The sequence below is a fragment of the Aphelocoma coerulescens genome, chromosome 10 (genome assembly GCF_041296385.1).
Source record: "Aphelocoma coerulescens isolate FSJ_1873_10779 chromosome 10, UR_Acoe_1.0, whole genome shotgun sequence".
NCBI lineage: Eukaryota > Metazoa > Chordata > Aves > Passeriformes > Corvidae > Aphelocoma > Aphelocoma coerulescens.
This window is the reverse complement of record NC_091024.1, coordinates 15,669,050-15,683,823: the sequence shown is the minus strand read 5'-3', so window position 1 is coordinate 15,683,823 and position 14,774 is coordinate 15,669,050. Positions and strand designations below refer to the sequence as shown.

Here is a 14,774-nt window from a genome sequence, read left to right as displayed (position 1 = left end):
TCCCAGTTAAGAAACTGGGGGAGAAAAAGTCTGTCTGTTGCATTATTCATTCAATTATTCACTTGTGCATTACCCACAGACCTGCCAAGTCTTGGGAAATGTACCAGCTCTACTCACCCCTGTTAATCATCTGCTCTACTTCATCCCCAGACATGTTACACAATTACCCCCTTTTGCTTTCTTTCTATTAGAAGTGCCCGTATGACCTTTTAACCAAGACTTAACACTCCAGTTTGCTACCACATGGCAGCCTGTGTACCAGGAATTACCTGCTTTTAGTGTAGCCTTGGGCAGTGATAGTTTTCATGACTTATTTCTTCATCAAATATCTGTCCACTTGTCAGGCTTTTCCATAACAAATCTCTGGTTTGATCTGTAAAACATGCTTCACATAGCAATGATGGATAAGTGGTTCTCTAAGTATTCCCAAAAGAGAAAAGCCACATTCTATACTACCCCTCAGGCTATGCTTTGGTGTCATTTTAATTCTCTGATAGCGTAGCTGTTGGTTTTAGTAGATCTAATAATGATTTACACTATGGGAAATGAGAGGAGAATCAGCTGTTGAAACAATCCATCTGGTTGAAACAATTTACTTAATAAACTTACCTTTATAGTAACATATCTTGATTACTGCATACATATTACTTTCGTCTTTGACAAAAGAAAAATTCCTTTATTACCTTAATGTAATCTGCCATGTGTGTGGGAGGCCAATGTCGATTATGTTTGGGAACTGACAGCAAGGTTCATAATGGTATTAAGGCAATAAACTCCTTGGAAATCCATCCCTGGATGCAGTATATGAGAATGGAAGATGCAAATTAATTAAAGGTGCTGTCTTCTTCTCCACATCCATGTAGAGAATAGTTTATCTGCTTCTTGTTTCTAATCTTTTCAGTTTTGACTTCTGACATTACATTGAAACTTATTTGGTAAAGAGGATGTTCATGGTTACCCCTCCTCCTGTGTGTTTGCCTGTGCAGAGCACTGGCCCTGTTCCAGGTTCCTCTCCCCCCATAACCACTGTTTTCTTTCCAGGACGCCTCAACTGGTGGTCCACGGTGTGCACAAGCTGCAAGCGCCTGCTGCCCCTGGCGACAACGGGTGATGGAAACTGCCTCCTGCATGCTGCCTCTCTGGGTAAGGGACAGTCTGGGCAGGAAACCTACTGCCAGAAATATTCACTGCTCTTCTCTAGCCCCAGCCAAAGCTCAGAAACTCATGAGATGCAAAGATTCGCATTAAAAGTCTGGTTCTGCAGCAGTATGTTCTTTGCATTTCACTGCAGTGTTGTTTCCCTGAAGCGTGCCTAAAGCAGGAAAGGAAAAGGTTTATCAGGATATAAAAGTATAATTGGAAGAGTATCCAAACCCATGTGCCACAGACACCAGTTGATTTGTATTTTTCTTACATTTTTCATGTTCCCAGCCTAACAGTTCTGGAACAGGCAAATTCCAGGTGCTTCTGCAGGATTGTCCTCATTATGCACAAGGAATTTCATTCACTTTCTTGATTTTTCTTCAAACAGCTCTCTGCTGTTTTCAAGAATGCAGTGTCAAGCTATTATCTCTGTTAGCTCCTTGTAGGTTTAAGCATATGTGACACAGCATTTGGGGCGAATTAAAATAATTTCCAATTGATAAATTAATTGTTTATACAAGATTTTTGAAGCCTTTCTGCAAATCAGTAGAAACCTGTGAAGCTGCAGGTCTTTGTGCTTTCTACATCCTAACCTATTATCAGGAAACTTAGATTTTGTTGCAGTTGCTAAAATCTTCCACCAGCAGTACTCCAAAAAGTGACTTTTTAAAAACACTGGGATTTTTAATATTTTGAAGAGACTCCTCTTGTTGAAAGAAGAAGTAAGAAAAGAGATTTTGCTGTTTCCAAGGATCCTTTTATCTTTGTCTCCTTCATTTTGTATGTTCATTACTGCAAATGTTTGGGAGTATTTTGACCTGAACCCAGCAGCTGACAGTGTGGTAACTGAAACATGGGCACAGGACTGGGGACAGCTCAGCTCTCTTTTGGTGTAGGTTACTATTCCCAACCACATAAAGATGTTTCATTATCTTAAAATGAACTTGAACGCCTGTGGCTGGTTGTATTTTTAGACTTACTATAATCTTGAATGCTCTGGGTGTTGAAGCCAAAGGAAATTTCCTGCTGTGTAAGAGCTGGAGCCTTTGGGTGCCGGTACCATCTGTGATTCTGAGAGGTGCCTGCAGTGCTCATGAACATCCTTGTGCCTGCTGGCAACTGCAGCTAAAACCAACCTGTGCACTGAATATTACATGGCCTGCAGCAAAGTTGGAGTTACTGCAAGCAAACACTGAACCAGCTCAAATCCTTGGTCATTCCTTAATCGGAGTTTAAAATGTGTTAGAACTCCCTCATGTTGTTCATTAGCTTTTTTACATTGACTCTCTTCTTTAGAAACCTTAAAAACAGTGAGTGAATTATTTGCCAGGGAGAATCTTCAACTATGTATTAGCTATTTCTGTTTCACTGTAGCTTCTTTAAAACTGGATGTCATCTTGTGCTGCTTTAGGGATGTGGGGATTTCACGACCGGGACCTTGTTTTACGGAAAGCCCTCTATACTATGATGAGAAGTGGAGCTGAAAGGGAAGCACTGAAAAGAAGATGGAGATGGCAACAGACTCAGCAGAATAAGGAGGTCTGTATGGCCCAAAGACGGCCTTGTTAATATCATTTAGGGTTAAAAGGATTCTTCTGAAGTTTGCTGTGGAAGTTTTAATTCCTATCAAATTCCTTGTGCTGCCATTTTGCACAGGGAAAGAGATGCTTATATTTAAAATTTCATATCAGAATGCAAAGGTGTTTGTAGCTTTGTGGGTATAACTATGCAGAGTTTTGGGCTTAAAACACCTAAGATGGGTTTGGAACCTGTGGAAAATTAAATTTATAATTTAGCTATCAAAAGCATTAAAAATGAGTGGATGAAACCCACAAAAGAGAGCGAGCCCCATTTAGGAAAGATCTCCTAGAATCATGAATTAGGATTTTTAGAGCTGTGTCTAAATATTGAGTGGATGTTTTCTAACTAAAATCATCTGTAAATTTGGTTTGACTGTTGATTAAAAGCTGTACCTTCAGCATGTTATTATTTCCTGAAGATATCTGTGCCTAAGCAGTGGCTAGAAAAGCCAATTTTCAGGAGTAATCCTGAAGGCAAACAAGTGAATGTGCTAACTCCACAGTTGGTAGTTCAGAACCTTTTAATAAGTTAGTATAATTTCACCTGAGTAGAAATGTTGAAACATTAACGATCCAAGATACTGAACTGAGTCATGTGTGAAACTCAAGTTAGTTGTAAACACTGCTACAGAACTCTGCTTACACTGTGTGTCAGCAGCGTGGTGACAGCATTTCCTTCTGTCCCATAGTCAGGTTTGGTATACACGGAAGAGGAGTGGGAGCGCGAGTGGAACGAGCTGCTCAAGCTGGCGTCCAGCGAGCCTCGCATGCATTTCAGCAAGAATGGGGGCACTGGTGGGGGGTAAGTTCAGAGCATGACAGAACCTCTGAGGCTTCATTCTCAGTAGGAAAACAACACAGCACAACTGAGTGAAGGTGTTCATAGCCCCACCAATCTGCCTTTGCAACTGTTGTACCCTTTTGGCATGGTAGAATTATCTAAATATACCATTGTAATATTTAGCATTTTGGTGCAGTTTTCTTGTACAGTTACCACACTAACTTGAGGTTACTTTATATCCAAAAGAGTCTGGATTTATTAAATCCTAATTGCTTTGCTTGTGGAACAAGCCTGTTGGCAGTATCATTTTGCTTTTTTCAGAAATATATTTGTGAAAAGTTTTGGGATGAAACAGTATCTACAACATTTAAATACCCCATACCCACATATAGAATCTGCTTTAAATAGCCACTTGTGATAAACCATCCCTTACTTTCAGTGCAGTCATTTCAAAAGGACAGGATATTGACCAGCCTTCAGAATGCAGGAGCTTTAGTTTTTGTGTCTGGTGTTTATCACTAAAAATATTTAGTGTTTGCTCAGTCCATAATTTTCTCTGCTACTGTTTCCCCTGGAGAAAATCCCATGTGGTGATAAGTAAATTGACAAAATAAGGCATACAGCACAATGAGAATAACAAAGTTTGTAGAAAATATTCTTTGAGCTCTGAAAGAATATTCTATTTTCCCTTTAACCCTGTGATATTAAGGAGCTCTGAAAGAATATTCTATTTTCCCTTTAACCCTGTGATATTAAGGATAGGTAATACTAGGAATGCAAGAGGACATTGCTTAAAAAATTGTCAGCCACAGTGTGTCTCATTTTCTTCTATTCTGAAGTGAAAAAAAAGATTTATTTGCATTTTAATCTCTAGTTTGTTTCTTATGTTTGTAGATATTTTCCTGTTGATACGCTTTCTAATGCAGTTCAGTTCATATTTCTATTAAATCTGGTCATTCTGCCTGAATTTTCTCTCGCCTTGTTCTGTTTCATTCTGTATGTTCCATGAACCACACAGTTTCAGTACCTCCTGGTCAGAGATGCCCTCAAATGTTATCTTTGCCAGGCAGTCAACCTTCAGTTCCCAGGTACCTCCACAGGGAGTAGTACTGTTACATAAATAATGTTCTCATCATGGTTTGCATTTATCTTTTTTCCAAATCAAAATAAAGTAAATACAAGTAGCCAACAGTTAATTTTTCCTTTGAAATAGTGAAAGATAGATCAGGCAAGAAACTTACCATATTAAACATGTGAATGTATAGTTCTCTTTACATTCATACCAAAGACAGAATGAATATGGAAGAATGAATTATTTTCTCAGTTTAATGATCCCATGTTCAAAGTAGGGCCCTTGACAAGGAAAAGGAATATCAAAATAGTATTTTTGAGATGGGGTATATTATGTCCTGTAGTTAGGTGCTATATTAAGCACCTCAGTCTTTGAACTGTAGATGAGATGTTTTCCTTTGGTGTCAGAATTAGCTAAAGCATCAGAAGTTGTAGCTGCTTCAAAAGAATTCAGTGACAAACCTAAGCCTGGAATTGTGCTACCTCATTCACCTGCAAACTTCTTTTACTTATTTTTTAGAGTGAACTACATGCAAAGGAGATCAGCAATTGTCACTAAATTTCCAAAGATTTCTCCTTTGTGAGCACTCTCATTCTGAGGCTGGGAAGTTGAAAAAAGAGAAAAATACAGAAAAACCTGGTTCTTAAGTTCTTGTTTCCAACATATACACAGAGTAAACTAATTATGAAGCAGATTCTTGTTTTGAAACAGATTAGCACCTCTTTCTGTAAATGTAAAACATGAATTCTAGATGAACATAATTGCTTCATTTATCTCCATTTACAAGCAAAAGCAGGGGTACTGAATTGAAGGAACTGCATTGAAAAAAGGAAAATGTCTTGTACCCTGTTTGTTGTTAAGAACCTAGCTATTGCCATCCTTCTCAAAAGAAAATTCCAGCCCCTTCCTTCATTGTGCAATTGTCAGTCAGAGCCTGTTCTTGTGTGAGAGTGAATAGTACTGTTGTTATTCACTGTTGAAAACCCAGGTGCTGTTGTGGTGTGAGCTCATACAGACTCTGGAAGTGGATGGTATTTGTATTTAGTCACCTCCTAGCTGTGTCTGTGCTGTTGGCATTATCTTATTAATAAATTCCAGGGACTTAAAATAGGGAAGAAGGGAGGGAATGCTGCTGTAATCTTCCTGTGCATTGTTGGAGTTTTATTTGAGGCAAAAACCCAGAACATTTAAACAGGAAGTACCTTTCAAATGTAAGTGTCCTCTGAGGTTTTGGACTTGGTTTAGTATTAAGAGTGCTTTAACAGCTCTTCATACACAACTCCTGCAGCCATGCAAGACCCTCACCTTGTACAGAATTTAGTTTAGACCATTTAATAAGACTTTGCCCTAAAATGATTTTTATTTGATCTGGTGTCTGTTACAAGAGTGCTGTTTCTTGTTAACTCCTCAGTCTATGCAGCAATCATAGGGTGCAGATAGAAATGGTTCATTATAACATATTTATTGATTGTTAGCTGTAGTTTCTAAAGACTAATACTTCTTTTCATCTGGTCTATTTTCAGTTCCAGTGAAGTACTGAAGCCAAGCACAGCCAAATTGCTGTGCTGATTCAAATATGGAACTCAGAGCATTCACATTCTGTGTTTCCTTTCCTTTAGTCAATTCAAGATACCTTTTTTTCTTGAAGAATGAAAGAGAATGTTCTACTGTGCAATTTCCTGTGTTTGAGTTGAAGCCCATTGCTGACAAACACTGTAAGGAAATCAAAGGAGAGGTTCCTTTCACTGTAAGGAAATCAAAGGAGAGGTTCCTACACCTGCAGCTGTGGTTTGTGCTGGTTTTCATTTGGGGATTGTTAAGCAGGAAAAGAAAGGTGTCAGAAATTGAATGGTAGCAAACTGAGCCATGAACTCAGGTGTCATTCTGATCTCCCGCTTCTGGAAAATCACCAGGTTGAAGAACTTTATCCCTGTCATTGTTTCAGTGCATCTCTGCTGTCTGAGGGCAACAATCTCTTGCTCTGTGTGAATACTAAAACGAGCCCTAAACTCAGAATAGCTGTTAGAGTCTGTTGGACTGAGAATCTGGAGCTGTGTGTGGGGAAGGAAAGCAAGGTTACCATAGGGAGCTGTTAGGAGGAAACTCAAGGACATGAGAACAGATCTTGTTCAGAGTTTACAGGCGAGAGAGCAGCAGCCAGCCAGGTGGAACAGCAGGGTAGGTGACTTTCCCTTTCCAGCTTTTTGAAAGAGGTTTTCTTTCATTCCTGGCTGCAGTACAAACTGGATTTTCCATTAAGAGAGGGAGTCTCTTTGGAGTGCTGAGTAGGTGTCTGCTGTGTTTGGACTGGAGTACCAGTGGTCTCATAGGTCAGACTGAGAATTTTATTTCTATTTGTTTTTGTTTTTATTATTAATTTGCTCTTAGAATCGAGGTAATTTATTTAATCAGAGTGTTCTGGTTGAGCAGCGTTCTGCAGTGCAGATTTACATGCTCTTGTATAAGTGGATTTCATTATTTAAAAAAGTTAGCTTTACATGGACAGCGGAATTAATTTCCGTTTCTTAAATTTTCTTTGCTTCCATGTTTTATTGACAAAATTATTTTGTCCACAGTTTTCGTGGCCATGTAGCCAGCATACATAAAGATCCCTGAAAACAAGTGGAATGATCAGTGGATCAAAGGATGTGGCAGGTTGCTATGGATACTTATTAATGATGATTTTTCATTCTCATTAATCTTTAGGAAAATTCATACTGAATCCTCAGCAAGTGGCACTGAAAGAATATTAAATGGGCCACATTAATTACTGGAAGTGATGGTACAAAATTGAACATTGAAAAGGTTTCCCAGAGAAGCTGTGAACTCTTTCTCCTTGAAGGTACTCAAAGGCTATCTGGACACAATCCAGGGCTTTGAGTGGCCCTGCTGGAGCAGGGGCTGAATAAGATTCCCCAGAGCTCCGTTACCACCTCAGCTACTCTGATCCTGTGGCAGTGAGCAGTGGAATGTGTAATAGGAGAGAAGGGTTTGAAATGTGTGCCTATGATCAGAGAGAGTGAATCAAGCAACATGGTGATGTGATATTGAAGAGTAAAAAAAGCCCAGTGGAATTTTGGAGTCCGTGCAGTCAGGCATGGTATCAACTGATCAAAGGGATAGAGATCCCTCTGAATACAGCTGCATCTGGAATATGCCTTTCACTTCTAGAAACCTCATTGGCTAGGAGATGAAGAATAATTAGAGGATTTGAAGGAAAAAATTAGGACTGATGGGCTGGAAATACCAATGTGAGAAGATAGCTGGAAACCTTTCTGGCATATCTGTCAAGAACATGATTCCCCTGAGTTGCTTTTGGCTGACAGATTACTCTGAGGTGACAGAATGGACTGCAAATGCTGAAAAGCTGTCACAGCCAGCTGTGGAGAAGAGTTCAGTAAGGAATACAGGAAGAAATTGCAAAATGGAGAATTTCGTCTGAACATCAGGAAAAATTTCCTGATGAGTCTGGTTTGCGGGAGGAGAGATCCAGGAAAGGAGAGGTGAATGTGTCCTGCACCAGCCTGCTGGTGATCATTTTCATCCTGCTGTGCTCCTAGGCTGGGATGAAAGATTTTAAAGTGAAGCTCCAGGGGTGGGCTGGATGCTGTCAGATCTGTGAGAGGCTGCTGTGTTTGTCCCACACACTCTGGAGCAGTGTCCAGACGCTTCTGCTCTGTTACTGTTGTTCACATACATGGAAAGTTAACCCCAGTCAGTTCTGGAGGTTCCCTGCACAGCTGGCAGTAAGAGGACAGGTGCTGCCTCCACTTAAGAGTGTGCCTGTGCCACCTTGCCCATCTTTATTTATCAGCACTCACAAAAGCTGGGCTCTGTTATATTCTTAAGTGGCATTTAGCAGTGAATTACTTTACTTCTGTCTGCTTCCCACAACCCTGCCATTTTTCAGTTTTCTTCCATCTAGTTTGTTTTTGTTTTCCAGGCAGAGGCAAAGCTTTGAAATGTGGTAGGGACATTAATGACATTAAACTGGGAAAACAGAAAGGGGATAATTGAAACCAAAAATTCATTAAAATGTTTATGCAGTCATAGAAGGGCTTGGAAATGTTCAGGTAGAGAAGTGGGGATTTCAACAGATTTATTTTTGCAGTCCATATAAAAGAATGATCTGTTTGGTAGAAAATTGACTTTATAGGTTGGATTTCTAAAGGTGCTGGGCATTTCCATCTCCTGGAAGATTGTGGGGCTGATCTAAAGTATAGTGATGCTAGTTGGAAAACTTCTTTTTTTAAACGCTGCTGTTATTTTATTTACAAAAATGCATTTTCCTTTCCATTTCTTTTTACCTACTTTAGTTACTGAAATACAGGTTTCAGAAGAGTGGGGATATAAGAGACAGTGAAGAAGAAGCAGCTGCTGGGGTGTGTTGATCCACCAAAGTCTCATGGTTGGTTCAAGCTGGTTCATAAAGTCTCACTGCTGTGTCTTCCAGAGTGGACAATGCAGAAGATCCAGTGTATGAGAGCTTGGAAGAATTCCATGTTTTTGTCTTAGCCCATATCTTGAGAAGACCGATTGTTGTAGTAGCAGACACGATGTTACGAGACTCAGGGGGAGAAGGTAAGAGCTTTTATTAGAGATCTCTGCACCGCTGTAAACCGAAGCAATTGTAAACTGACACCAGCAAAAAACCCAGCTGTAGCATGCCAGTGTTTATGGCAGAGCTGCTGCCTTCTTCTGAAAGAAAAAAAAAGAAAGCACAGAACGATGCTCAATCTATTTCTATTAAATAAAAGTAAAAAACCCAGGATAATTATATAGCCTTGCTGAAAATCTCTTTATCCTAGATATTTGCTATTAACTTAAATAACCACCAAATTACGAACACAATACATTTCTGACTGGTCTAAGTGAACAAAGTTCTAATTTTGCCATGTTATTTTGGTGCCCCTTAAAACTCTGCAGAAATCAATCTAATCTGACTTTGAAAAATTGAATTGAAATGTGTGTATCATGGATTTTTGTTTTTAATGACTCCTTTGCAGCTTCTCACTCAAAAGCTTTGAATGTTTTATTCAGTTTGCACATGTGAGTACACAAATGTTAGATCCATATGTGGAGCCAGCTGGATGCTGTTTGAGCAGGACTCACTCACTTTCTACCATGAACTAACAGAATTCTAATTCATGATAGGGTGTTACTTAATTAAGGGGGGATGTTTGGCTGATTAAAGGAGGATGTTAAGCAGGTGATGGAGTTTACAGAAATTTATTTCCACAGGAAAATACTGCATAATTTTAGTTTCCATTGCAAATGGAAATTGTAGATTATTCTGTAGGTTATTGAAAAACACACCTCAAAGACAGAGCAGTCATTAGTCACAGGCAGAACAAGGGGTTCATGAGGGGAACTCATCTTGCAAATATTTCAGCAATAAAGACTCATATTTTTGTAACAAAAGGAGAAATAATTGGTTGGAAGCAAAAACATTGAGAGAATTGTCCTGCCCAAACTTGCTGTTTCCCATAGTTATATGTATAAACAAGTGTAGAATCTTTCAAAGGAAAATTCTGCCCCTCCAGATGGAGTATCCCATTCAAATTCTACTTGTCAGATTTTTTGAGTCTTTCTTTATCGTTTATACATGTTTATGTACATTCAGATATATACAGTGTGTGTGATGAAATGTGTGGACTATTAACATGTTTGTAATGTTTCTTATAGAAATCTGTTAATGCAAGGCACAAGCAGAGCATGTTACCAAATGACCTGACAGTATTTACTGGTGATTATTAGAAAATAATTCTTCCTAGAAGCATTACAGGAAGGTACAATTCTGCTTACATGTGTGAGAGTTATCAAGATTTTGTTATAAGACCATAATATCTTCACTAGTAAACAATTAGAGCAAGGAAAATTATGTAAGAGCAGAAGGTTTTCCTTATTGTTCTTCATATATTTCCTGACATTTTTGTAATTAAATTTTATCTATTGTTGTGACTGTTTTGTGCATTGATCCCCACTTTAAGCTGCTCTCCTGGAGCTCTGAAAAAATTGCAGCACAATTGTTTATACAACTCTTGTCTGTTCTTTCGCATAGTTACAAAAATCTCCTTTTTCTCTGCAGCATTTGCACCAATACCATTTGGAGGAATTTATTTGCCACTTGAAGTTCTACCAAACAGATGCCATTGCTCACCTCTTGTGCTGGCCTATGATCAGGCCCATTTCTCTGCTCTTGTCTCCATGGAACAAAAAGACCAACAGAGAGAACAAGGTATGCCTTAAACACAGCAGCACTGGCATATATATTGAATACAGTTCACAAAGTACTTTCTTTTACCTGTAGGTGTATTTATCTGTCAGAAAGGAAATAATATTCACTAAATTTCATTGCTGCATGTTTAGGAGTCTGAGTGACCTAATCACAAGACAATGGTATAGTCCATTTCTTCCTAACAACTGGAATAATATCAGCAGACTGACAGAAACCTCTTTTATCTGGGGCACATCTGTCTGCCTTCATTACACCAGGTCTTACAAGAGCAATAATGTTCCAATAATGTTAAATATCCTTCTTGAGGGTAGCACTGCCTTTCTGTAGGATCTTCCTACACCTGTATTCCCACAGGAGAGGTGCTGGGAGAGAAGCCCCTACCAGATACCAAGCACAGCATCAGAAGCATTAAATACTGACTTTCATGTACAAGTTCATCCAGGTTAATTACAAGGGTCGGTGAATCAAAGTGGTGTTTGTTTTGTGTGACCTGATTGTACCTCTCTTACTGCAGGGCTTCGAATGCACAGGCTTCAGCTGTGTGGAGCAGCAGAGAGTATTTGGCATTTATTCTGGGATGAAGGGAATGCTGTAGCTTTCGCTGTCAAGCTAGTTGCTGTTGGAGACTGCAGCAGTCCAGCAGCAACCACAGCATTGCCATTGTCCTCCACGTGCTATGACAGGAGGGAGATTGGCACAGGGATGCTCCAGCAGTGCCTGGGGTTTGCACCTTGTCAGCAGAGCAGCTTTGGGACATGGCAAGGGAGAGCCAGTTGTCAAGTGTCAGCAACAACAGCACAGGGGCCACAGCACATGGGCAGCTTTTGAGCTATCAGAATGCAGCTTAGAGCTGCACCTTCTTAAAAGGAGCATCCTGGAGAGCCAGGCCATTCATAACTTGTAGTATTTATGCTCCAACCAAGTGTCAGGAGCAGCCTCTGAAGCTGTCTGAACTGCCGCAGGTACATACACCCATGTTAAAGCAGCTGCTGAGCTCTCTAGTGGAGGAGACAGTATGTCTGTATTTGAGAAATATATGTGGTCAGATAAATACTGATGTGAATGCCTGAAGTTCTGCTTTGGCATAGAGTCCTGTATCAGATTATTTTAAACACTACTATCAATAGATATAAAGAGAAAACATGCTAATATCCCCTTGTCTAGAGAGGATTTAAAACAGATTTTGACACTTCTTTTTACCAGCACACAGCCCCTGGCATTCTGATGGGTCACCCGGGGTGGTCTTGATTTGAAATCCAGTGGCTGATTAAAAACCGTAAATACTTTTGTATTCATGCAGACTCGACTGATGCAGATGTTTTGTGTCTTTGTTTATGGAAAACACAGACTAGGTCTCAACTGCCCTGAAGACTGCTTCCTTGGAGCTTCCCACACTGCTGTGCTCAGTCTGAGTAACACTGTAAGAGGTGTGGCAGTGGCTTTAAACAGCACTGTGTCAGTCTCTGTGTCAGCAATTTGTTGTACTGGCATGTTCAGAAAGAGTTAAAGTGTTGTTCTTTTTAGATGAATTGTGGCACTTGAGGCATGAGGATGAGAGATGGGAAGTGCTGTGACTTCCTTCACAGCACAGAAGGCAGCACACCCAGCTAGGGAATGGCAACAAAGTCCTCACTGTGTGTCTCAAACTGCGATGGACCAACTAGCGGCTGTTGCTTGTCACTTATCCCATCTGTTGGAATTAGGGCTGGTAGACGGTTCTTGGAGTAGTGTAGTTTCAGCTAGAGAGCCACTGCCAAGTGGGACCAACACTGGACCATAGCTGCAGACCCTGCTGGGTGTCAGGGAGGTGCTGCAGGCTGTGGAGTTTGCTTTAGGAATGAATGGGATGGATCCTGTTTGCAGTCGTGACATAAAAATACTCTTCTGTCAGATACTTGGGGAAATCCTACATTAAACCCCAGTAAAACGAGGGCTTACACCAGGGAGTGTTAAAAGTATATTCGTCACATCTGCTGTATATTTGTGCTGCTCCCGTGCCCCAGGACCTTGCAGTACGCTGTATTCTGAACTGTAGACTCAGACTCCCTGCTTATGCCCCCAGAGTTTCCCTCAGGAGCTCCGATCCCGTGCAGTTTTTGTGTCCATGCCGCTAGCTTTGGGAAGCGGCGCTGGCGGGGCCGGGTTTGCGGTTCAGCCCGGGCAGAGCGCGGCATTTCCTGGCGCGGCCGGCAGGGGGCAGCGCCCCGCGGGATTTGGGCCGCTTTGGGCCTTCCTGGGCAGTTCCGCGAGAGGCGACGGCTGAGCCGGGAGCGGCCCCGCCCGCAGCCACGGGGCCCCCGAGCCGCTACGGCTGCTGGGGTGGGGCGCAGTGTGTGACCGAAACGCTGTCCCTGCGCTCTGACAGCGGGTGCCTTGCTGGACTGCAGAAAGGGTACGAACAGGTAGACCTCTAGTGCGGTCAGGTTTCAATAACTGAGTGCCATGAGGTTTGGGTGGCTTCTCCAGGTTTCATTGCTCTTGGATTGTTTGGAATGAATACCCAGGGCAAGTCCTGAAGGGTTCTAGTGCAGAAAGGTAAATGCCTTGATTGGCTGTCAGAGTAGCAGCAGTGACCTGCACCACGCCGAGGATCTTACCAAGGCCCTCAACAGCTTTTACTTGTTTTCCTAATCAAATGGAAGCGAGTTGGTGGCTTTAATTAAAGCTGCTTTTTTTCTTAGTTTCTTGCTGGTGATGAATGATAGACACTCCGTGACATCTGAGTGTGGTCCCTGCATGCTGAGTATAAAGCAGAGTCATTAAGAGGCAGAGTGCTGAGGTTTGACACAGAGTCATTAGGGCAGAGCCCGAGCAGAGAGGGGAAAGAGCAGAAGAGCAAAACCCTGCTGGGCAGCAATGCTGGGCTGTAAGAGCAGTAATGGCCTTTGCACTGCACTCACTCAGAGGCCTCAAACTGACCTCCTAACCCATATATATGGTGATCTCTGCTCTTCAATTATGTTAATTCAGTTTGAATCTAAAATCACTGTAGCTGCCTCTTGCTTTGTTTCTTAATGCTGATATCAATATATTTTTATTTCTTTGACAGTATAAAGGTACTAAACTAAAGAGACAAAATAATTAACAAACACGTGAATCTCTGATTCTGAGAGATAGGCAGGAATATTGTAATTTTTTATTGCTTTCTGCTATTCTAATGGCTCTGTCTCCAGGAAATATTGATTGTGCAGTACAAATGGCCATGTGGCTCTCTCCAGAGGTCTCCCCTCCTCCACAGGTGACTATCGTTCACTCCAGGAGCAATCAGTGTATTAACCTCTCCCTCTTCTCTTTCATTGCACAAATACAAAAACAGGCAAATGGAGCCCAGTATAAATCATTTGTGGTGCTCTGGATGAGGCAATTCTGCAGCACACTCAAATTCTGCCTTTCTTGAAGCAGCAATTCTGCTTTTCACAGCTGAGTCTTTTCTTCTTTTTGTCATTTTTGTTCCCCCACCCCAATCCTTGTTTCTTCTCTGCTTCAGCGGTGATCCCCCTGACTGACTCTGAACACAAGTTACTGCCTTTGCACTTTGCGGTCGATCCTGGGAAGGACTGGGAGTGGGGAAAAGATGACAATGATAACACCAGACTGGCCAAGTAAGACCTGTAACTTCAGTGTAACTTCTGTAACTTCAGTGTTAAGCAGTAAAATGTCTTGAGGCATACCTGGTTGGAGTACTGGGAGAACTGCTAACAGTGAGGGCTTGGTTCATGTGCTCTGGTTACATGGCAGAAGACAGGGGGAGGTCTTCAGCTGACCATCACAATCAGGCTGCTGTTACATCTCTCCCTGTTATGAAGTATTGCTTTTTCTTTCAGGGTTTTTGACTGTTTGTTTTCTTTTTTCATCTTTAGTTTGATTCTGTCTCTTGAGGCAAAGCTTAATCTTCTGCACAGCTACATGAATGTAACCTGGATCCGCATCCCATCTGAGACGCGGGTAAGGTAAACTTCC

At 41.2% G+C, this 14,774-nt stretch overlaps 1 protein-coding gene across 18 annotated transcripts in view; it reads left to right on the top strand.

Annotated features, from left to right (window-relative positions):
- OTUD7A (OTU deubiquitinase 7A) overlaps nt 1-14,774 on the top strand; it is a 148,119-nt gene that overhangs the window by 120,662 nt on the left and 12,683 nt on the right. For all 18 annotated transcript variants that reach the window (XM_069025261.1, XM_069025262.1, XM_069025270.1 and 15 more), the window contains 7 exons: nt 1,042-1,143; nt 2,555-2,682; nt 3,413-3,525; nt 9,030-9,157; nt 10,665-10,814; nt 14,302-14,416; nt 14,675-14,759. In XM_069025261.1, coding sequence (XP_068881362.1) covers nt 1,042-1,143; nt 2,555-2,682; nt 3,413-3,525; nt 9,030-9,157; nt 10,665-10,814; nt 14,302-14,416; nt 14,675-14,759 — 821 coding nt within the window. The remainder of the gene's footprint in view (nt 1-1,041; nt 1,144-2,554; nt 2,683-3,412; nt 3,526-9,029; nt 9,158-10,664; nt 10,815-14,301; nt 14,417-14,674; nt 14,760-14,774) is intronic.